Source organism: Callionymus lyra, chromosome 15, assembly GCF_982586985.1.
Source record: "Callionymus lyra chromosome 15, fCalLyr1.hap1.1, whole genome shotgun sequence".
Lineage (NCBI taxonomy): Eukaryota > Metazoa > Chordata > Actinopteri > Syngnathiformes > Callionymidae > Callionymus > Callionymus lyra.
The window spans coordinates 1,197,063-1,221,563 of NC_141832.1; the positions used below are offsets into that span (position 1 = coordinate 1,197,063).

The 24,501-nt window shown below is 46.2% G+C and overlaps 1 protein-coding gene across 4 annotated transcripts; it reads right to left on the reverse strand.

The window, feature by feature from the left end:
* Positions 1 to 1,824: 1,824 nt before the first annotated feature.
* On the reverse strand, positions 1,825 to 20,935 carry LOC148064341 (trypsin-like). Of its 4 annotated transcripts, none has more exons than XM_087809313.1 (7): positions 20,832 to 20,922; positions 10,040 to 10,060; positions 9,821 to 9,980; positions 9,492 to 9,760; positions 9,039 to 9,178; positions 8,812 to 8,973; positions 1,829 to 6,391 (listed from the first exon to the last, which is right to left on the reverse strand). In XM_087809313.1, exons 1-7 carry the CDS (start codon positions 20,890 to 20,892, stop codon positions 6,293 to 6,295), a joined length of 912 nt encoding a protein of 303 aa, XP_087665439.1. In that variant the 5' UTR covers positions 20,893 to 20,922; the 3' UTR covers positions 1,829 to 6,292. The 4 variants fall into 4 exon arrangements, with proteins under 4 accessions (XP_087665436.1, XP_087665437.1, XP_087665439.1 ...); XM_087809312.1 differs by having other exon boundaries at positions 8,791 to 8,973; XM_087809310.1 differs by having other exon boundaries at positions 1,825 to 8,973.
* Between the last annotated feature and the right edge of the window lie 3,566 nt (positions 20,936 to 24,501).

Here is a 24,501-nt window from a genome sequence, read left to right on the forward strand (position 1 = left end):
GTTATACACTGCTCCGCGGAAGGCCTGCAACTGGTTTTTCCAAATGGACAAGTCATTTTCTCCTCAGCATCGGACGAACACACGTTTCCATTGATGGAGCAAGATATTGAGACCCCTGTTTCAGCTACGGCTGACATCTACTGGGCATTGATGAACATTGAGTCACCTACATGGTCTGCACTTAACTCAGAAGTGGAAACGTGGTTGCCATGGTGTCGTGCTCTTCGTCCTTACCTCCCTCCTGTCGACCCGCCACATTGTACCCTCTATTATGACCGGATGGGTGACACTGTCTATGAAGACAGATTTCACCAGGTTGAAGGCAATGAATGGCTTTTGTCAAACCCATGTCTTTTTGCGGGCCCTGAAGGCATAGCACTGAACACTGAACTCACTGCCTCTCAATTGCAGTGGTATATGATGTCAACACCCACTGACCCCTCTGTGACTCCGGCCTCACCACACATCACATTAGCTTTAGCTGCAGGATGTACCGCTAAAGAACTGGGCCCCATGACTGAACGGGCCATTATGGCCACAGACTGGTCACCCACATTTCATGAGGATTTGTCACTTTCTTCTTCCACTCAGACTTATTGTATCACATTGCATACTGATCCAGTACATGCCACACTCCAACACACCCTGATCAGCAGATGTCATGGCAGAGAACATATGGATTCTGATTTTGGGGATGAAATGTTAGACCAACTCCCTTCAGGATTGTGGTCTACTTCTCCTACGGATGTAGGACTCTGTACCTCAGTGACTCCTATTACCTTTAATATTTCTCAAGGTCTTGTTTATAGATCCCAATATCCCACGTCTCCAGAGGGTAGACAGGGCATTGCGGAGACCATTAACGGCCTTCTACAAACAGGCGTGTTGCAGACATCACTTAGCTCCAAATGGAACACCCCGATCCTCCCTGTGGAGAAAAAGGGTACAGGGAAGTACAGGATAGTACATGACCTCCATTTGATTAATGAAAAAGTTTTGACTCCCGTTCTACCAGTACACAACCCACATGCAGCACTCTCTACGCTATCACCAGAACTCAGGTATTTCACATGCATTGATCTTGCAAATGCTTTTTTCTGTTTACCTCTTGCTCCTCATCTGCGTGACATGTTTACTTTTACATTTGAGGGAAAGAAGTACACCTACACTAGACTACCACAAGGCTTTGTGTTGTCTCCCGGCATTTTCAATGCCACCCTGAGAGACTTGCTCTCTTATTGTGTCCTTCCCCCTGACACCACACTCGTCCAGTACGTTGATGACTTACTACTGGCGTCCCCCACGGAACAAGGCTGTCTTGAAGCCACAGGTGTCCTTTTACGACACTTGTACTCCTGTGGATTCAAAGTGTCCAGGTCTAAGTTGCAGGTTTGCAGACCCATGGTGTCGTTTCTTGGACCATTGATTTCAGCCAATGGCACGGGTGTCAGTTCTTCACACCGTGCTACCATTTTACATCATCCCAAACCAACGACTGTCCGAGAAATGCTACAATTTCTTGGCTTGGCAAATTACTCTCGTAATTTCATCCCAGATTTCTCTGACATGGTAGCCCCACTTCGCCAGATGGTGAACAAATGTGGTATGCGTAATCTTACAGCCTCACTGGATTGGTCCGAAGTGGCTGAGTCCTCATTCATCGTCCTCAAACAAACCATGGCGGAAGCCGCTGATATGCAGATTCCAGACTACACCAAACCATTCTATTTGGATGTTTCCGAAAAAGACACATCCGTTTCGGCTGTGTTATTTCAGAAAAAGGGGAACACAGGTGATAGGTTTGTCAACATGTATTGCTCAGTCCTTTTAGATGCCTATGAGAAGAAAAGTCCACCTTGCGCCAGGTATGCATCAGCACTTGCTAAAATTTTACTGAAAACATCTCACATAACATTAAAGCACTCAGTCATCATAATGACATCACATAGTGTTTTACAATATGTCACGAGTAACCTTTTCACAATGACAGCGGGAAGACAGCAGAAGCTGGAAAAGGTTCTTGCTGCACCAAACCTTGTATATATACACGATGGCGTGAACATGGCTGATGGGATGAATGTTGGGACCCCACACATGTGCGCAGACAAAGACAAACAAGCTCAAAAAATCAGGGAACATTTGTACATAACTCCTCTGACAGAGCCAGAAAGGGTGCTGTTCACTGACGGGTGTTGTTTCAGAGACAAGGAGGAATTATTGTCCTCTTTTGCAGTGGTAGAACAGATAGGGGATGAAGAGATCCCGTTGATAAGTGCAAAGATAAAAGGGAAACAGTCAGCACAAAGAGCAGAAATAATGGCGCTCACAAGAGCTCTAGAAGAATCTGTAGGACAAGATGTAAATATTTTCACAGACTCAGCGTACGCAGTTACAGCGGTACATTTTGGATTGGCAGAATGGTCCAGGACTGGATACATGACTGCCTCAGGAACTCCTGTTAAAAACAGTGAAGACGTAATGAAATTGTATGCGGCACTTATGCTCCCGTCAAAAGTAGCTGTAGTCAAATGCAAAGGACATTCAATCGGACTTGACAAAATATCAAAAGGTAATCACGCGGCAGATGCATTGGCAAAACAAACCGCGGGTTATCAGCCACAAGGGCAAATGATGGTGGTTCCAGCTGAAGAAATGGATGAGCAGTCATCCTGGTCAAAAATTCTTCACATTCAATCTCAAGCATCACCTGAAGAGATTTCCATGTGGATAAATCAAGGCTCAGGGAAAACAGAAGAAGGTGTCTGGTGTAAAAGGGGACGCCCGGCTGCACCAGTAGCCTATCTGAAATCTCTAATCCTTGAGGCACATGGTCCTACACATGTAGGCAGAGAAGAAACAATTCGAAGATTGGACAATTATAATAATATAATAATAATCTCTATTTATATAGCGCCTTTCTAGACCAGGGTCACAAAGCGCTTTGACAGCCATTCACACATACTGATGGGAGTAGGCTGCACCACACGGCGCCAAATCTGCCCTCAGGAGCAATCAGGGTGAAGTGTCTTGCTCAGGGACACAACGACACAAGCTTGTCTGGAGCTGGGATTGAACCTGCAACCTTTTGGACTGCAGGCAACCACTCTACCATCTGAGCTATGTCGCCCCTATTGGTGGCATCCATTTAAAAACCAAATGGTGAAACAAGCACTAATCTCGTGTAATGTTTGCAATCAAGCTGCAATTAGGCCTACTCTCAAACCATTACCAGGACTAACACACCCCTCAGTTTTCTTTCCAGGACAAATGGTTGTTATCGACTATACTGACATGTTGGTCCCAGTTTCTGGATACAGGTACCTGTTGGTGATGGTGGACGCCTACTCAGGATGGCCAGAAGCATATACTTGCCTGAAAGAAGATGCAAAAAGCGTCTCTAAACATTTGGTTAACCATTACATTCCAACTCATGGTTTTCCCCATTGTCTGAAAAGTGACAATGGCACGCATTTCAAGAACACCCACTTACAACAGGTGGAGCGCCAATTGGGCCTCAGACACAAGTTTGGTTCTGTTTACCACCCCCAGTCACAGGCACAGGTGGAGAGAATGAACAGGACATTGAAGGACAACCTCAACCGAGTCATGATAAGTACCGGAGTCAACTGGCTCGCGGCACTACCAATGGCACTGATAAGTGTTCGAATGTCTGTTAATACCCGGACGGGCTACTCTCCATTCGAACTCCACACAGGTCGCTGTTTTCCAGGACCCCACGCTCCATTACCAATATCAAACCTAAGGGGTAAGCCAACACACACGCCATTTGTCTCAACTGTACAGTTTCTTGGCTCCAGGTTCTCCAAGCAGACTGAAGAGGTCCCCAAGCAACCCGTCCCACTGCAGGTCACCCCGTGTGTCTACCTGAAGGTGCTCAAGCGAAAGTGGACGGAACCACGTTGGACTGGTCCTCATCGCGTACTGGAAAGGACGTCTCACGCCCTCCGGCTGGAAGGCAAAGGAGACACCTGGTTCCACCTGACGCAGTGTGCAGCTGACCCCGAGAGCTGTGACAAACCCCTCCTCAACGTCAGCGCCCACACCCCATCTACAACCCTGCCCCCCACCAACGTCGTCCCCGTCAACCTGGACAATCCTTCATCACCCCCGTCATCACTGTCTAACGTCTGACTGCTTGGCATGGCACCAAGAGTCGTGTGAGGAATTTTCCACAACTGCCGCAGGTTTTTGCCCACACAAAACATTGAATATTATATTAGGATCAAGAAAAGGTGCAAGACCTCCTTGAATCCGCTGTTTCATTTTGCACTCTTTGAGTTTCGTTACGTTCTCTCGCATTTTTAATAATTTAGCTGTTGCACACTTAGTATTACCCATGGCTACCAGTATTCCTCGACATGTAATACACTCCTGTTGCTTGGCTGCATTTATCCTGCCTACCAGTTACTTTCTACTGTGGAACCAACTGCCCCCGTTTATCAGGACATCCCATTAAATCTGTTATCAACTGCATCTGTCCCTCTCCAAACCCCTGTTCCTGAATACCTGGATACCCCAATAACTTCTATCTGTCCTTAAAAGACCGCTATTCAGCTTGGTGACACTGTATCTTATGCTTGCATGTTTCTCAGGCGATCATTTTAAAGGGTTTTAAAATTTGTAGCAATTTTGTATTCCGTTTTCTATCCGTTTTTATCTCTTGGTTGTTGTCCTCCTTCAGAGGCCAAAAGGGGAAGTTGAAGCCGCATTATATTTCTGTCAATCTGTTTGCATAACCTTATCACCTGTATTTGTTCGGTTGACACGTGCTGAGTGTTCTATTCAATAAAGGTCAAGCCCGAACACTCAGGAAACGTGTCAATAACTTCTGTCTGTAACTTTCACCCCATGAGTCAGACATAACACCAACTGAATGTTACCTTATAAGGACTTGTGTGCAACAGTAGACAACGGCCTTGTAAGAATATATGCGCATGTTTTCACAACAGTAGATAACGGCCTTGTAAGAATATATGCGCGTGTTTTCACACTCGTAACTCAGAGCTCTGTACACCTCTCGTTGTTATACGTCTTGTGTAACATCTTTAATAAATCTTTTTGCCAGACTATATCGGACCGGACTTTTTCTCTCACTAACTCAAGGATCCCAACGAATCTTCAAGACTACTTCAGGGTTAAAGTAAAGCAGCACATTTCCCCCCATACAGTGATTTATAGACAATATTATTGTTCTTCATCTAAAGCTGGCCATAGATAAATTAACCTCTGCTGTGATTGGTCAAAGATCGAGGTTTATCACTTTGCCTCATCAATCCCGGAAGCCTCCACCTCCGAGGGACTTGTTTTATAAACAAAGCAGGGCGTCATTACAGCCGGCTGGAGTGAAGCCATTGATACTTCATAAAATACTCTGCTGTCGTAACCACTTGTTCGCCGGGATTTCAGACAAGGCAGAACTTTGTAAAGTAATAGCTTCAAAACATCATCTTGGAGAGGAAGACTTTAACATTTGAAACATTTTAGTAAGCCAGGAAAGTTCATTTTATATATTATTTGGAAATGTTGGGAAAATATATAACTATATCTTTGAAACTCTAAAGACGTCCCTCTTCGCAGTACAACTTCAGATCCTAATATCTTGTAAGTTGTGTTTGCCATGACCAGAGGCAGTCTGATAAAAAAAATCATAACTTTTCCAGCCTTTATTGCGCATTCTTTCCATTCCTTCATTCTTCTAATAAAATATGTCTTGTTAAAGTTCTTCTCTTATGGTCAGACTTATATGACATGAAATATTTTTGAAACAACCACCAGTTGTTTCACCCCGCGCGTCTTGACATACACATTCCGACTCCGTGAGGACGGGTGGACATAATAAGAGAGATCCAACTGGACCGCCTTAAAAGTAGTCCTGTTTCAAAACGGCTCTGTATCACTTGTAGGGAAATTCTATGTGCTAGAAAGGTGACGGGGCCACGGGGAGGTTCTGTCCTGACTGGCACAGATTCCTAGACGGTGAATGAAAACAAGGGGTCGGGGTTGAAGAGGATGTCAATCAGCCTGTGTAATTGATAGCTCTGACTAACAGCTGCTGTCATAGCCGGTGTCATCGTGTCTTCTTCACTGCCACTTTCTTCCCCAACTAATTCAAGCGAATGATGGAGAAACACTGGTGAAGAGTAACCGACAAGGCTGAATTCAGTGGGGTCAGGGAGTCATCTGGACGACAGGTGATGAATAGTGAGATGGAAGGAAGGCAGGTCGTTGCAAGTCTTGTCCGGTTCTTGATCTCTGACACGGCTCAGTACTTTTAGTTTAAACCCCCTTTCTTCGGTTTTGAACGGTGGTCAGCGGTGATGGCACTTACACGTTTCTTTTCATTTCGGATGGAACACGCTGGGAATAATCGCTTAAGAGAAACAGAACAAACATCATTAAAAAAAGCTTCAAAGAAATACAACCGTTTACAGCTGTGCATTTTTTCTTGTTCAGAAACATCTTCTCACCGCAAAGTCTGCAGCTGTAAAACATCAGAAACAAATGTCCTACATCGAAGCCCACTGAATCATTGGGGGGCCACCAGAGGGGAATTCTTACAAAGGTAGGGGGGTCTTTTAGCAATTTTTCATCTTTGAAAATGGTTTAACTGTGAATTTTGGCCATATTATTTTATTTAACAAATATGTTAAATCTTAACAATATAATCAATCAATTATAAATTCAATAAATTATTCAACTGATTTGATTATATTTCTAACATAATTCACTTACTGTGCCTGCACAATTACGAAAACATGTTTGAGGACCCTGCTTTAGTATAACTCAATATTGATTGTCGTTTTTTTTTTTAATATCGATATGGGGAGAATTCAGATATTCTTTTCCTTGATACTGTATTGATATAAACTTTTTCCATTTGTTTTTCATTTATAAAGTTTTAGCTTGGAATTCATATTTATGTTTCACCATAGTCCTTTATTGTTTATAGCTCAATACAGTGTATGTAAAATAAAATAAAAACGTTTTTTGTATTTCAAATTATGCAAATAATTACGATAATAATTAAGGTAGCAGGCATTATGTCCTTTGGCGCTACAGGAAAATTAAAATCCGCTGATGACTGAGGATGAGAGGATACAGCAGACTCCAGGAGATTTTCAAGATGATGTTTTTGGTTTTTAAGTTTTGAAACCGAATGAAAGCAGTTACAACTTCGTCAAGAGTCATGTGGTCTGTAAATTCCGCAACACCAGAGTCAAGTACTCGACAATACTACACATATATACTTGTTCCTACAGGTTCCAATATATCGCTACATATTGTATGGTGGAACTTATCCTATCACCAGGTTCTTGCCAAAATAAATCCTTAGTTTTTACCAACTTTCTGGTCCCAACCCACCATTTGATAATCCTGGGTATAACAACTAAACTTCCCTTTAACCTTTAATATCCACCCATCCATCCATCCATTGATTCGTCCATCCATCTATCCACCCACACATTAATCCATCCATCCATCCATCCATTGATTCGTCCATCCAGCTATCCACCCACACATTATTTCACCCATCCATCTATCCACCCACACATTAATCCATCCATCCATCCATCTATCCACCCACACATTAATCCATCCATCCATCCATCTATCCACCCACACATTAATCCATCCATCCATCCATCTATCCACCCACACATTAATCCATCCATCCATCCATCCATCTATACACCCACACATTAATCCATCCATCCATCCATCTATCCACCCACACATTAATCCATCCATCCATCCATCTATCCACCCACACATTAATCCATCCATCCATCCATCCATCTATCCACCCACACATTAATCCATCCATCCATCCATCCATCTATACACCCACACATTAATCCATCCATCCATCCATCTATCCACCCACACATTAATCCATCCATCCATCCATCTACACATTAATTCATCCACCCATCCACCCATTAATTCATCCACCTATCCACCCACCTATTAATCCATGCATCCATCCATCCATCCATCCATCCATCCATCCATCCACCCATCCACCCATCCATTAATTCATCCATCTATCCACCCACCTATTAATCCATGCATCCATCCATCCATCCATCCATCCACCCATTCATCCATCCACCCATCCATCCATCCATTAATTCATCCATCTATCCACCCACCTATTAATCCATGCATCCATCCATCCATCCATCCATCCATCCATCCACCCATCCACCCATCCATCCATCCATTAATTCATCCATCTATCCACCCACCTATTAATTCATCCATCCATCCATCCATCCATGCATCCATTAATCCAATTTATTTATTTATTTATTTATTTATTTAAATTTAATTAATTTTATTCTATTTTATTTTGTTAATAGTGTTAAATTTCTAATTTTTGTAAATAATTGTACGTATATTCTTAAGATCGTTTTTATTTTATTTTGTATTATCTCTTTTACTATTTATTTTTCCTTGCACTTTATTTTTTAAACTGCGCTGTTGTGAAAGTGTGTTTCCCCTCTGGATGAATAGAAAAGCTTTATTCATCCCCAGAGGGGAAACACACTTAAAATAAAGCTTTTCTATTCTATTCTATTCTAATGCATCCTTCAATCCATCCATCCATCTATACATCCGTCCATTCATCCATCTATACATCCGTTCATTCATCCATCTATACATCCGTTCATTCATCCATCCAGCGAGCAGCAGGGACAACAGTATGTAGGCGACGAAAAACAGCAGCAGGACCAGGGGGGCATGGCTCGTGCTGTTGGACGCCACCTGAACGCTGAGGAAGCCGACCTGGCTGCTGCCGAGCTTGCTCTGGATCCAGGAATGGTACTCGGACACGCGGGCGTAGACGCCCGGGTAGTTGGCCTCGGCGCAGCCCTGGCCGAAGCTGACCACTCCCAGCTGGAGCCATTTGGTGGAGTTCTTGATGACCAGCGGGCCCCCGGAGTCGCCCTGGGTCCAGACACATGCTCGTTCAGATTCACGCCCCCTGGTGGCGAGGCCTGGTGTGGACTCACCTTGCAGGAGTCCTTCCCGCCCTCGGACGGACCGGCACAGACCATGTTGCTGGTCAGACTCGTGTAGACCTTCTGGCAGTCGCTGTAAGACACGATGGGAACGTCCACTTCCTGCAGTTTCCCCGGAGACGGAAGACTCACTGGAGACGGACGTCAGTCTTTGTGACTCACTGACTCATTCAGAGGGTCTAAATGTGTGACTCACTGACTCACTGACTCACTGACTCATTCAAAGAGTCTAAATGTGTGACTCACTGACTCACTGACTCATTCAAAGAGTCTAAATGTGTGACTCACTGACTCACTGACTCATTCAAAGAGTCTAAATGTGTGACTCACTGACTCACTGACTCACTGACTCATTCAAAGAGTCCAAACTTGTGACTCACTGACTCACTGACTCATCAAAACCATCCCCAGTGACTCAGCGTGACTCAAAGCACTAGGACTCACCGCCACTGTTGATGTTGCCCCAGCCAGTGACCCAGACGGTGGTTCCGGGGGCGAAGGTGCTGCCGGAGGAGGCGAGACAGACGGGCTTGATGTAGTCGTTGAAGGTGACGGCGGACGAGAGCTTCAGGAGGCAGATGTCGTTGTCGTTGGTGGTGGAGTCGTAGTCCTTGTGGTTGATGATCTGACTCACGGATCGCGACACCTCGTGGGCGTTCACCGAGTCCTGCGTCTCGCGGCCCAGATACACCACCAGGCCGGAGGTGTTGTTGCTGGAACCCGGTGGACAGTCAGGGGCGGAGCCAGACGGGGAGCAGGTGGTGTGAGCTCACCTGGAGAAGCAGTGCGCAGCGGTCAGCACCCACTGGTCGCTGATCAGTGACCCGCCGCAGAAGTGGCTGAAGCGGTGCAGGCTGACCTGCCAAGGCCACGCCCCCGCCGCCGCGTCTTCGCCGCCCATGATCTTGGTGTTGAGCAGAGCTTTGCCGCAGACTGCAGGAGAAACGGGTCAGAACCAGCACCAGAACCCCCACAGATGTACCTCAACTCACCATCCAGCTGTGCAGCGCCCCCTGTGGAGGACATGAGTCATTAATATCATGTTGTTTCCACATCTTCTGAGTCACCCACTGGTGACTCACTGACTCACTCACTCACTGACTCACTCACTCACTCACTGACTCATGTAATACTCACTCACTGACTCACTGACTCACTCACTCACTCACTCACTCACTGACTCTCTGACTGACTCACTCACTCACTCACTCACTCACTCACTCACTCACTCACTCACTCACTCACACACTCACAGAATCAGAATCAGAAAACCTTTATTAGTCCCGCGAGGGGAAATTCGGTTTAACAACAGCAAGAGAAATAAAAACACCCAGAAATAAAAACGAGAAAGAAAATCTAAATGGAATAAAAGATAAATCTGCGCTATATAATATATACACAATCATATTTACATAAATAACAAGAGGTGCAGTTAAATAGTTATCTTGGTGTGTTCTTGTTGTGGAGTCTGATGGCAGCAGGGAGGAAAGACCTGCGGTACCTCTCCCTCACACACCGGGGATGGAGCATCCTATCACTGATGGAGCTCCTCAATGCCCTCAGTGTGTGCTGGAGAGGGTGAGACAAGTTCCTCCTCATGGAGCCCAGCTTGCTCCGCATCCTCCCTCCAGTCACTTCCTCCACAGGATCCAGGGGGCGCCCTAGGACGTAACCGGCCTTCTTAATAAGGCTGTCCAGTTTAGCCCTATCCTTTGCTGTCATGCTGCTCCCCCAGCAGACCACACCGTTGAAGATGGCAGAGGCCACTACTGAGTCATAGAATGACTTCAGGAGTGGCCCCCGGACACCAAACGACCTCAACCTCCGGAGCAGGTAGATTCTACTCCGCCCTTTTTTATAAAGAGCAGCAGTGTTATCCACCCAGTCCAGGCGGTTGTTGAGGTGAACACCCAGGAACTTGTAAGTCGTGACAATCTCAATGTCCTGTCCCTGGATGTTCAGGGACATGGAGGGACACCGCCGGAAATCCACAATCAACTCCTTAGTTTTGCTGGTGTTGATCTGAAGGTGGTTTTCCAGGCACCAGTCAACAAAGTCCTGGACAAGTCCCCGGTACGGCCCGTCATCCCCCTCCCTAATGAGGCCGACGATGGCGGAGTCGTCCGAGAACTTCTGCAGGTGACTGGTGGGAGACAGGTGTTGGAAGTCTGCAGTGTACAGTGAAAAGAGGAACGGTGCTAACACTGTTCCCTGGGGGACCCCTACACTGCACAGTACAGTCCTCGAAACACCATCCCGGGTCCTCACGAACTGTGGACGGTTGGTGAGGTAGTCCACAATCCAGTCCGTGAGGTGAGTGTCCGCTCCAGACAGCTCCAGCTTGTCCCTCAGGATGTTTGACCTGATGGTATTGAAAGCACTGCTTAGATCCAGGAAAAGGATCCTCACAGTGCTTCCAGGCGACTCCAGGTGAGAAAGTGCTCGGTGGAGAAGGAAGATGATGGCGTCCTCCACGCCGATGTCAGGTTGGTAGGCAAACTGCAACGGATCCATGGAGGAGCGCACCAGAGGACTCAGGTAACTAAGGACCAGCCGCTCCAGAGCCTTCATAACGTGGGATGTCAAGGCCACAGGTCTGTAGCAGCTGGGATCCTTAGGGTGCTGAGTCTTCGGCACCGGTACCACACAGGACGTCTTCCACAGTAGTGCAACTCTTCCCAGGGTCAAGCTCATGTTGAACAGAAGTCCAACAATTTCACTTAACTGGTCAGAGCACGTCCTGAGTACTTTGCCACCGATGCCGTCTGGTCCAGGGGCCTTTGTTGTCTTGGTTCTCCTGAGCTGATTTCTCACCTGGAGAGGTGTGAGGGACAGGCTGGGGTGGGGGGGCATTGTCCCCTGTGGAGTCAGCGGGGGGGCTGAAACAATACAAGCTCGGGGGAGAGGAGAAGGTAAGTGTAGAGGTGTGAATGGTTGAGCAGGGGGGGGAGCCGACACCTCAAACCTTGAAAAATAACTGTTTAAGTTGTCGGCCCAATTTTTATCCCCCGCTGCTACAGAGAGCCTGGTCTGATGTCCGGATATGGATTTCAAACCTCTCCAGACATCTCTGGTGTTGTTGTTGGCCAGACTCTCTTCCATCCTCCTCCTGTACCTCCCCTTTCCCTCCCTGATCTTTCTTCTCAGCTCCTTCTGGACTGCCATCAGATCCTCTTTGTTTCCTGACCTAAAGACTCTCTTCTTCTCCTTTAGGAGAGCCTTTATATCAGGATTAATCCAGGGTTTGTTGTTGGAGAAGCATCGTACAGTTCTGGTTGGTACAATGCTCTCCACACAGAAGTTTATGTAGTCCGTGACACATGAAGTTAGTCCGTCAATATCCTCCTTGTGGGACTCACTGAAGATGCCCCAGTCCGTGGTCTCAAAGCAGACCTGCAGAGCTTCCTCAGCTTCTTCAGACCACTTCTTGACTGAGCGAGTCACTGCTGGTTGCCTGCTTACAAGTGGCTTGTAAACAGGTAGGAGATGGACCAGACAGTGGTCAGCTCGTCCCAAAGGAGGAAGGGGGGATGATAAATAAGCGTCTTTAGTGTTCGCATAAAAAAGGTCCAGTGTGTTATTGTCTCTGGTGGCACAAGTGACATACTGCGTGAATTTGGGCAGACAGGAGGAAAGAGATGCGTGATTAAAATCACCGGAGATGATAAAGAGGGCCTGAGGGCTCTGAGTCTGTAACCCGTTCACTACTCCAGTGATGACGTCACATGCTGCCTCCGCGCTCGCCGACGGTGGAATGTACACAAGCACCGCGACAACATGTGAAAACCACTGAGTTATCTATCATAACCTCAGGTTCTACGAGTTGGTGCGAAGCCCTCCAACGGCTTCGCTATGGGTTTACCCCGAGGCACCGCCTCGTCTCTGAGAAAGCTTAATGAACTCGCCACCCAGCAGGGGGCAGTCCCTTCCTATAAAGGCGGGAAGCACCCGCCGCACTTTCTCCAACTGAAAACTCAGCGAGAAGGGCGGCCGCTGGGCGACGAGGTTGGAGGGCTTCGCACCAACTCGTAGAACCTGAGGTTATGATAGATAACTCAGGGGTTCTACGTCATTGGTGCTCCGCCCTCCAACGGCTTCACTATGGGTTTACCCAAAAGGCGAAGCCTGACGGGATAAATGTACCCCCAGCTGGACGCCGCTCCTGGAGCAGCATCACTAGGGCCCCGCCGGCCCAGGGTCCAAACCCACTTGAGCCGTGGGCCCTGAGGGGGGCACAACAGCGCTCAAAACAGTATGAGCTACTGATCCCGCCGTTACGTCGAGGAGATAGGCCTTAGCGAAGGTAGACGTGGACGCCCAAGAGGCAGCAGAGCAGATATCCTCTGCTGCCACACCCCGCAAAAGAGCCACTGAGGCTGCCACTCCACGGGTGGAATGTGCCCTCAGACCGCTAGGAGCGGATCCACCCGCTGCTCGGTAGGCCCGGATAATGGCCGATCTCACCCAATGAGAGAACCTCTGGGGGGAGACCGCCTCTCCCCGCCGGCATCTACCGTGGCAGACAAAAAGGGCATCAGAGCGCCTAAACTCGGCCACCCGCCGCAAGTAACAGGCCAACGCCCTCACTGGACACAACAGGTGGAGACGTTCCTGACCCGGGTCCGAGTGAGGCGGCGGGTGAAAGGCCCGCAGCGTGAAGGTCGTCGCCCGGAACAAGGAACTCAGAATCTTCGGGCGGAACGCTGGGTTAGGACGCAAAGACACCGAAGACTCCTCGACGCCAAAGGAAAGACACTCAGGGCTAATGGAGAGGGCACAAAGCTCACTTGCTCTCTTCGTGGTTGTTAATGCCAGAAGGAGCGATACCTTGAAAGACAAGATATCCAGTGGGACTTGGTCAAGAGGCTCGAAGGTCGGGCCTGTGAGAGAGTCCAGTACCAACTGGAGATCCCACTGAGGGCTGGAAGGCCTTGCAGGAGGTCGAAGCCTGCAGGCACCCCGCAGGAAACGCGCCACCAAGGGGTGGGCGCGAACCGAAGCACCCTCAAAACCGACATGCCTCGTCGCTATGGCTGATGCGAACACTCTCAGTGTCGCCACAGTCCGCCCGTTATCCAGCAAATGTTGCAGGAAAGACAGGATAGCGGAGACCAAACAAGAGCTGGGGTCCAAGGACCTGTCTGAACACCAGCGGGAGAATATCCCCCACTTTGAGGCATAAAGCCTACGTGTTGATGGGGCCCGGGCGTTCTCCAGCGTGTGGGGAACGTCCGGGTCCAAGGTCCCGATCAGCTCGTCCCGTGCAGGAGCCACACCTTGAGAGGCCGGCCCAGCACCGGGGGCGCTGTCAGAGTCCCCCCCGCCTGACACAGGGCAGCGGGGCCCCAAGGGATGGCCCACGGGGGCCCCGACCGCCAGGCGCACCAGCTCTGGGAACCAGAGCGCCCCCGGGGAGTCTGGTGCCACTAGAATTAACCTCAGCCCCCCCCGCCTCGTCCTCCGAATCAAGGGGAGAAGGAGCCGCGGAGGAGGGAAGGCGAACAGCAGACCGACCGGCCACCTCGAATGGGCTAAAGCGTCCACGCCTAGTGGGGGGCAATCCGAAGCCCTGAGGGAGAACCAAAGAGGGCATTTGAAGTTCTCCTTGCTGGCGAAAGGGTCTGCAACCGGGTGACCGAATCGAGACCAGATCTCGCTTGCCACTGCCTCGGACAGACCCCATTCGTCCTGGACGGCCCCCCTCGACAGTCTGTCCGCTACTGCATTCAGCTCGCCCGGGACGTGCTGGGCTCTGAGCGAAAGCAGGTGACAGTCCGCCCACAGCCAAATCTTACTTGCCACACACAGAAGGGCTGGGGATCTGACTCCACCTTGGCGATTTACGTACGCCACGGCGGTGGAGCTGTCTGAAAATACTAGGACGTTGGACCGTGACAGTTGGGGAGAGAGGTGAAGCAGGACATTGTGAATCGCCTTCAGCTCTAGCCAGTTTATGTGTCTGAGCACCGGACTGCTCCAGACCCCACTGGCGTAGGCCTGACCCGAGGTGCCTCCCCAACCTGTCAGGGAAGCGTCTGTAAACACTTGAGTGTAACGAAGGACGCAACCCAATGGAACTCTCCGCCTGAGGTTGGCGTGAGTTCCAAAACTGGATGTCCTGCAAAACCCGAGCGGGAAGGCGCACTTTCCGACCTCTTTCCCGCTTGAGGTCTAGCTTGAGACGACCAAACCATCTCTGAAGCTCCCTCATGTGCAGCAAGCCCAGCCGAACAACCGTGTGGGCTGCCGCCATGAGCCCCAGGAGGGACATAACAGTGCCTGCTGTTGTCACGTGACACCGAGCTTCCAGCAACTGTGTTGTCAGTCGGAGAATGGGCTGGATACGCACGTCCGGGAGGCGCGCGTATCCTTCCTCCGAGTTCAACAGTACCCCCAGGTAAACTAACTGTTGAACTGGAGTCAGAGCGCTCTTGCTGAGGTTCACTGTGAACCCCAGGGTGGCAATATGGCTCAACACCTTCTGTGTGTGAGCGTAACTTTCTGCCTCTGACCTGGCAAGGATCAACCAGTCGTCCAGATAGGTCAAGATCCTTACCCCACTCACTCTCAATGGCTCCACTGCCGCTTCCACACTCTTGGTGAAGGTCCTGGGTGCCAGAGAGTAGCTGAACGGGAGTCGAGTGTATTGAAACACCCGACCCTCGAGGGCGAAACGCAAGTACTTTCGATGTCTCTTGACTATCGGTATGTGAAAGTACGCGTCGGTCGGGTCGATAGATGTCATCCAATCTCCTGGACTTACACCTGAAGCAGTTCTTGACCGTCAACATGCGAAACGGGCGGGTAGCTATGAACTTGTTCAAATACCTGAGGTCCAGAATGGGCCTCCAACCCCCGGTCTTCTTCGCCACGAGGAAGTACCGGGAGTAAAACCCTGTCATCATCTCGGCTGCAGGGACCAGTTCTACGACCTCCTTCTGCAGCAGAGTAGACACCTCGTTTCTCAACAGGATAATTTCTCCTGCTCCGCCATACGCGTCCAGAGAATCCCTGAAAACGCGGGGGTTGACGGGCAAAAGTAGCGCATAGCCCTGCCTGATTACTCACCCCAGCCAAGTGGGTCTTAGAAGTAAAACCAGGCGACTCCAAGCCGAATAATGTTCTGTCAGAACCGCAGCCCTGGCGAACCTTGGGTAGTCCTCCGGCCCGCCCCCCAAGGGCGGGCCATAGACGAAAGGGCATCACACAAGCCGCGTCTCTATCTCTTGAATCCACAGAGCATGTACTCGAGTTGGATTCACTAGAACCCCCACTCTCATACATAAACCGGCTCTGTGGGAGAAGCGCGCAAGTGCGCGTGAGACACCTCAGATGCGCGTCGTGCGTGTTCCCTTCCCCCCCCCCGGAAGTCTTCCCAACTCCCTGAGCACTTCTTAGTGTCACCGGAGCTGACAAAACCCGCGATGTGGAGGAATGTGCTGGAGAATTAACCCGGAGCTGAAGTGAGTTAGGTCGCGCGCGCGTCGGCACCGCATCACTCACCCGGTCCCGTACATTCTCAAGCTCCGCTGGCGGTCCAGACCTGCTCGTCACTCGTGAGATCCGACCGCCACGCACCTCTCCAGTTGATCGACCAGACGGGGCGGAAGTTCTTCGCCCTCGCCTGGTCTCAGGGCGGCGAGAAAACTCGCGCGTAAAAACACCAGGTTGCGGGGTTCAGGTTCCAGGTTTAAACCCTCCTTCGAACTGTGTTCTGAGAGGAAACTCTCGCCGTCTATGAACGGCGGAGCATGTTAGCTTAGCATTAGCGGCGAAAGTCTCTAATGACGCCTGTGAATACGTCACACTCACAGGCGGAGCCACATGCACACTACTAACATCTCTCAGAACGAACCACAGAAACGTCATACGTTCTCTTGTTTTATTCCCGACACATTCCCTTGAATGAATAGGGAGGGGGAGGAGCCCTCGGCCGTCGACTCTGCTGCGGCTGCTGGCTCCCCGGCTCGCGCTGCGGATCTTGGCGACGCTCACTCGTCGCACGCCGCCGCTGTTGCCGATGTTGTTGGTGCTGCTGGGGTGGCTGGTCTCTGGTGACGCTTCCCCCCAGCACCAGATGATGATGCCGACGAACGGGATCTCCGTCTCCGCGTATCCCCGTCGCGCATCGTCATCACGCCAAACGTGACGTCATCCATGACGTTTCTCCGCCAAACGTGACGTCATCCATGGCGCCGGGATTTCTTGACAACGCTCATCGGCGGTCAAACCCCGTCAGCGCATGTCAACACGGAAGTAAACACAGCTGATCAAGCCGGTCTCGTGGACATTTGCTTATCAGGCCGACGAACGGGATCTTCTCCGCGTATCCCCGTCGCGCCTCGTCATCACGCCCATGCAGGTGATGGCGGAGCTGCGCCGCCTCCTGCCGGGCCATTCCTCTCAATGGTGCGTCCGTTCCATGGCGTTTCTCCGCCAAACGTGACGTCATCCATGACGTTTCTCCGCCAACGTGACGTCATCCATGACGTTTCTCCGCCAAACGTGACGTCATCCATGGCGCCGGGATTTTTTTGACAACGCTCATCGGCGGTCAAACCCCGTCAGCGCATGTCAACACAGAAGTGAAGTAAACACAGCTGATCAAGCCGGTCTCGTGGACATTTGCTTATCTGGAAACAAAGCACATGGTTGAGTCTGCCCTTCATTCGTGTGGACAGACTCCGTTATTACAGTCTCGGCATGACCCGGACGAAGGGGTTTAAAACCTCCTCCGAACTGTGTTCTGAGAGGAAACTCTCGCCGTCTATGAACGGCGGAGCATGTTAGCTTAGCATTAGCGGCGAAAGTCTCTAATGACGCCTGTGAATACGTCACACTCACAGGCGGAGCCACATGCACACTAATACCTCTCAAGTGAACCCGTCGAGTGCGCTGCAGGAGGGCCATGAGACCTGCAAGAGATACTCACCTGATCGCTCTCGCATACCTCATGGTCGACTCCATGCAGCGAGCCAGTCGTCCTCCTCGTCGACATCTGTTCATGACCGATGGACGACTCAGCTCGACTCATCAGGGCCCAACACGTTGGAACGTGAGCTTGTCGAGTGCAGCTCACAGGACTGCCATGTTGTTTTCTTAAACAACACGGCAGTCCTGTGTTGATCATAATCATGATCTGAGGCGGCGTGGGTCGACAAGCCTCGAACGCTTCCCAACACTGTCAAAAGCCGTGGGAAGCGCTCGGAAGGCCACATAATCATCACGTGTGATTTGTGCCTCTAGGCAAAACGAAGCAGACATGTGTGTCTCCTCTTCAGGGAGTCTTCGTGCACACATGGTTCACTTCAATATTCATTCGCCATCATTACATTCCACTGTCAGGAGCTTTCTCGCTGAGTTGAAAAAGGAGGAAGTGCGGCGGGTGCTTCCCGCCTTTATAGGAAGGGACTGCCCCCTGCTGGGTGGCGAGTTCATTAAGCTTTCTCAGAGACGAGGCGGTGCCTCGGGGTAAACCCATAGCGAAGCCGTTGGAGGGCGGAGCACCAATGACGTAGAACTCCCGTGGCAAGTAGAAAGGTCTCAGACTCAGCGCCAAAAGTTCAATGTCAGGACAGCAGTGTTGATCCTTTAAAGTGACGTGCCTGGGAAGGCACCACTTCTCGTTGACGAACACTGCCAGTCCTCCGCCCTTTCTCTTCCCGCTCATCTCCGTCCGGTCCGCGCGTAATAAGCAGAATCCATCCAGCGCAGCAATCGCGTCCGTGTGGTTCTGGTTCAGCCACGTCTCCGTGAGCATCAACATGCTGCACCGTCGATATTCCGGGTCGAACCTGGTCGCCGCCGCGAGTTCGTCCATCTTGTTTGGCAGAGATCTCACGTTGCCCATGACGACGGACGGCAGCGCCGGTCGATAAGCTCTCCTCAGCTCCCGGCGTTTAACTCCGGCGCGGCTCCTCTTCATAATATCCCGGGGGATGATGGGTCGCTCCTCCGGCCGCACCGCGGAGAAACGCAGCGCCAGCAGCTGATCCCGACTGTAGACGATGGCCATTACGCGCGCAGGACGCCCGTTGCGCACCAGAAAAGGCGATGAAAAACTTTCCTTTTTCACTGAAAGTTTCCAATTTTTATAGAAAACTGTCCGCGAGTCTTAAAGAGACAGTATGATGAAAAGAAAAGTTTGAAAAGACAGAGGCAAACCTCGGAAAAAAGTAATAAACCCAAAAAACACTCGGAGCTGCTGTTAAAGTCGCCGTCCTGTCGGCGCAATCCTGATTGATCACTCACTCACTCACTGACTCACTGACTCACTCACTCACTCACTCACTCTCTGACTCACTCACTCACTCACTCACTCACTCACTCACTGACTCACTGACTCACTGACTCACTCACTCACTCACTCACTCACTCACTCTCTGACTCACTCACTCACTCACTGACTCTCTGACTCACTCACTGACTCTCTGACTCATGTACTGACTCACTCACTGACTCATGTAATACTCACTCACTGACTCACTGACTCATGTAATACTCACTCACTGACTCACTCACTCACTCGTGTAATACTCACTCACTGACTCACTTATTTGTGACTCCCATAACTAACTGACTCAAAAAGTCTAAACATGTAACTCACTGACTCATTCAAAGAGTCCAAATGTGTGACTCACTGACTCACTGACTCACTGACTCATTCAAAGAGTCTAAATGTGTGACTCACTGACTCACTGACTCACTAACTCATTCAAAGAGTCCAAATGTGTGACTCACTGACTCACTGACTCACTGACTCATTCAAAGAGTCCAAATGTGTGACTCACTGACTCACTGACTCACTGACTCATTCAAAGAGTCCAAATGTGTGACTCACTGACTCACTGACTCATTCAAAGAGTCCAAATGTGTGACTCACTGACTCACTGACCGGGTCATTACGTAACTCACTCACTGGACGAATGACTCGTCTCCACCTGAGGCGAAAGAATCCGGATCTTCCTGAATTTCGAGGTTTTTCGACGGCGATGTCGCAACGACCAAAGTTTCCGCCGTCATTGATGCTAACGACAGGTGCCAGTAACTCACATTGAACTTCCTGTCCGGCCGCATTTCAGCGCCGGCGCCGACCCAGTCCGACTGGTTCTGAGTCGGCAGATCCGTCTAATCTCCTCGAACCATCGGAGGATTTGTTGTTTATCCTCAGATGTGACCAGGTAACCAGGTAACCAGGTAACTGAAGGTTACATGGCATCAAAAAACACTCAAATCTGAGCCCGCACATGAACGCAGGTCCGCGGGCCCTTCGCGGTCCACGCTGACAACGACATCACGCTGACCGTGAGACTCTTTCAAAGCTCTAACAAGACTGACACCAGATCTGTGATCACAACAAACACGTTCAAACCTCCGAATACAGGTCGCAGTGAAACCGCCCGTGAAGGAAAAGGTTTCGGGGTCAAGGGTCGGCGAACACGGCGGGGTCTCGAGTCGACACAAATGTGAGCGCGGCCGACGGTCGGGAGACGAAGGTCGCGGCGCAGACGACAACATCAACACGAGACTGACCTGAGACCAGCAGAGACTGACCTGAGACCAGCAGAGACTGACCTGAGACCAGCAGAGACTGACCTGAGACCAGCAGAGACTGACCTGAGACCAGCAGGGACTGACCTGAGACCAGCAGAGACTGACCTGAGACCAGCAGAGACTGACCTGAGACCAGCAGAGACTGACCTGAGACCAGCAGAGACTGACCTGAGACCAGCAGGGACTGACCTGAGACCAGCAGAGACTGACCTGAGACCAGCAGAGACTGACCTGAGACCAGCAGAGACTGACCTGAGACCAGCAGGCCGAGCAGCAGCAGCGAAGCAGCCATTCTTTGACGAGCGAGAGAGAGTTGAGAGAGGCTGTGGCGCAGGTGAGACTGACTCAGGTGAGGCAGGAACATGGCTTTATGGCCCGGACACACCCCCGAGAGCGCCGAACAAAGATCGGAACCATCTGCGCCTATGGAAGCTGTCACTCTGGATTAGATTGATAGATTAGTTCGTCGTCTTGTGAGGAATGTCACTATAATCCAACAATTTTCAACTATAATCAAACAATTTTCAACTATAATCAAACAATTTTCAACTATAATCAAACAATTTTCAACTATAATCCAACAATTTTCAACTATAATCCAACAATTTTCAACTATAATCAAACAATTTTCAACTATAATCCAACAATTTTCAACTATAATCCAACAATTTTCATCTATAATCAAACAATTTTCAACTATAATCAAACAATTATCAACTATAATCAAACTATTTTCAACTATAATCCAACAATTTTCAACTATAATCAACAATTTTCAACTATAATCAACAATTTTCAACTATAATCAAACAATTTTCAACTATAATCCAACAATTTTCAACTATAATCCAACAATTTTCAACTATAATCAAACAATTTTCAACTATAATCAAACAATTTTCAACTATAATCCAACAATTTTCAACTATAATCAAACAATTTTCAACTATAATCAAACAATTATCAACTATAATCAAACTATTTTCAACTATAATCCAACAATTTTCAACTATAATCAACAATTTTCAACTATAATCAACAATTTTCAACTATAATCAAACAATTTTCAACTATAATCCAACAATTTTCAACTATAATCCAACAATTTTCAACTATAATCAACAATTTTCAACTATAATCAAACAATTTTCAACTATAATCCAACAATTTTCAACTATAATCAAACAATTTCAACTATAATCCAACAATTTTCAACTATAATCAAACAATTTTCAACTATAATCAACAATTTTCAACTATAATCAAACAATTTTCAACTAGAATCAAACATTTTCAACTATAATCCAACAATTTTCAACTATAATCCAACAATTTTCAACTATAATCCAACAATTTTCAACTATAATCAAACAATTTTCAACTATAATCCAACAATTTTCAACTATAATCAAACAATTTTCAACTATAATCAACAATTTTCAACTATAATCAAACAATTTTCAACTATAATCAAACAATTTTCAACTATAATCAAACAATTTTCAACTATAATCCAACAATTTTCAACTATAATCAACAATTTTTAACTATAATCCAACAATTTTCAACTATAATCCAACAATTTTCAACTAGAATCAAACAATTTCAACTATAATCAAACAATTTTCAACTATAATCAAACAATTTCAACTATAATCCAACAATTTTCAACTATAATCCAACAATTTTCAACTAAAATCCAACAATTTTCAACTAGAATCAAACAATTTTCAACTATAATCCAACAATTTTCAACTAGAATCAAACAATTTCAACTATAATCAAACAATTTTCAACTATAATCAAACAATTTTCAACTATAATCAAACAATTTTCAACTATAATCCAACAATTTTCAACTATAATCAAACAATTTTCAACTATAATCAACAATTTCTAACTATAATCCAACAATTTTCAACTATAATCCAACAATTTTCAACTAGAATCAAACAATTTCAACTATAATCCAACAATTTTCAACTATAATCAAACAATTTTCAACTATAATCCAACAATTTTCAACTATAATCAAACAATTTTCAACTATAATCAAACAATTTTCAACTATAATCTATCAATTTTCAACTATAATCCAACAATTTTCAACTATAATCAAACAATTTCCAACTATAGTCAAACAATTTTCAACTATAATCAACAATTTTCAACTATAATCCAACAATTTTCAACTATAATCCAACAATTTTCAACTATAATCCAACAATTTTCAACTATAATCAACAATTTTCAACTATAATCAAACAATTTTCAACTATAATCCAACAATTTTCAACTATAATCAAACAATTTTCAACTATAATCAACAATTTTCAACTATAATCAAACAATTTTCAACTATAATCAAACAATTTTCAACTATAATCAAACAATTTTCAACTATAATCAAACAATTTTCAACTATAATCCAACAATTTTCAACTATAATCAACAATTTTTAACTATAATCCAACAATTTTCAACTATAATCCAACAATTTTCAACTAGAATCAAACAATTTCAACTATAATCAAACAATTTTCAACTATAATCAAACAATTTCAACTATAATCAAACAATTTTCAACTATAATCCAACAATTTTCAACTATAATCCAACAATTTTCAACTAGAATCAAACAATTTTCAACTATAATCCAACAATTTTCAACTAGAATCAAACAATTTCAACTATAATCAAACAATTTTCAACTATAATCAAACAATTTTCAACTATAATCAAACAATTTTCAACTATAATCCAACAATTTTCAACTAGAATCAAACAATTTCAACTATAATCCAACAATTTTCAACTATAATCAAACAATTTTCAACTATAATCCAACAATTTTCAACTATAATCAAACAATTTTCAACTATAATCAAACAATTTTCAACTATAATCTATCAATTTTCAACTATAATCCAACAATTTTCAACTATAATCAAACAATTTTCAACTATAATCAATCAATTTTCAACTATAATCAAACAATTTTCAACTATAATCCAACAATTTTCAACTATAATCAAACAATTTTCAACTATAATCCAACAATTTCCAACTATAATCAAACAATTTTCAACTATAATCAACAATTTTCAACTATAATCCAACAATTTTCAACTATAATCCAACAATTTTCAACTATAATCCAACAATTTTCAACTATAATCAACAATTTTCAACTATAATCAAACAATTTTCAACTATAATCCAACAATTTTCAACTATAATCAAACAATTTTCAACTATAATCAACAATTTTCAACTATAATCAAACAATTTTCAACTATAATCAAACAATTTTCAACTATAATCAAACAATTTTCAACTATAATCAAACAATTTTCAACTATAATCCAACAATTTTCAACTATAATCAACAATTTTCAACTATAATCCAACAATTTTCAACTATAATCCAACAATTTTCAACTATAATCAAACAATTTTCAACTATAATCAAACAATTTTCAACTATAATCAAACAATTTTCAACTATAATCAAACAATTTTCAACTATAATCCAACAATTTTCAACTATAATCCAACAATTTTCAACTATAATCCAACAATTTTCAACTATAATCCAACAATTTTCAACTAGAATCAAACAATTTTCAACTATAATCAAACAATTTTCAACTATAATCCAACAATTTTTCAACTATAATCAAACAATTTTCAACTATAATCCAACAATTTTCAACTATAATCAAACAATTTTCAACTATAATCCAACAATTTTCAACTATAATCCAACAATTTTCAACTAGAATCAAACAATTTCAACTATAATCAAACAATTTTCAACTATAATCAAACAATTTTCAACTATAATCAAACAATTTTCAACTATAATCCAACAATTTTCAACTATAATCCAACAATTTTC

What these genes read in the sequence shown, in the direction of transcription:
- LOC148064341 (XM_087809310.1), bottom strand. Translation starts at nt 20,892, where the DNA reads ATGGCTGCTTCGCTGCTGCTGCTCGGCCTGCTGGTCTCAGGTCAGTCT. An exon ending in GGGCAACATCAACAGTGGCG is followed by an intron (nt 9,179 to 9,491) that starts GTGAGTCCTAGT and finishes GTCCGTCTCCAG; the next exon opens with TGAGTCTTCCGTCTCCGGGG. An exon ending in GCGGGAAGGACTCCTGCAAG is followed by an intron (nt 8,974 to 9,038) that starts GTGAGTCCACAC and finishes GTCTGGACCCAG; the next exon opens with GGCGACTCCGGGGGCCCGCT.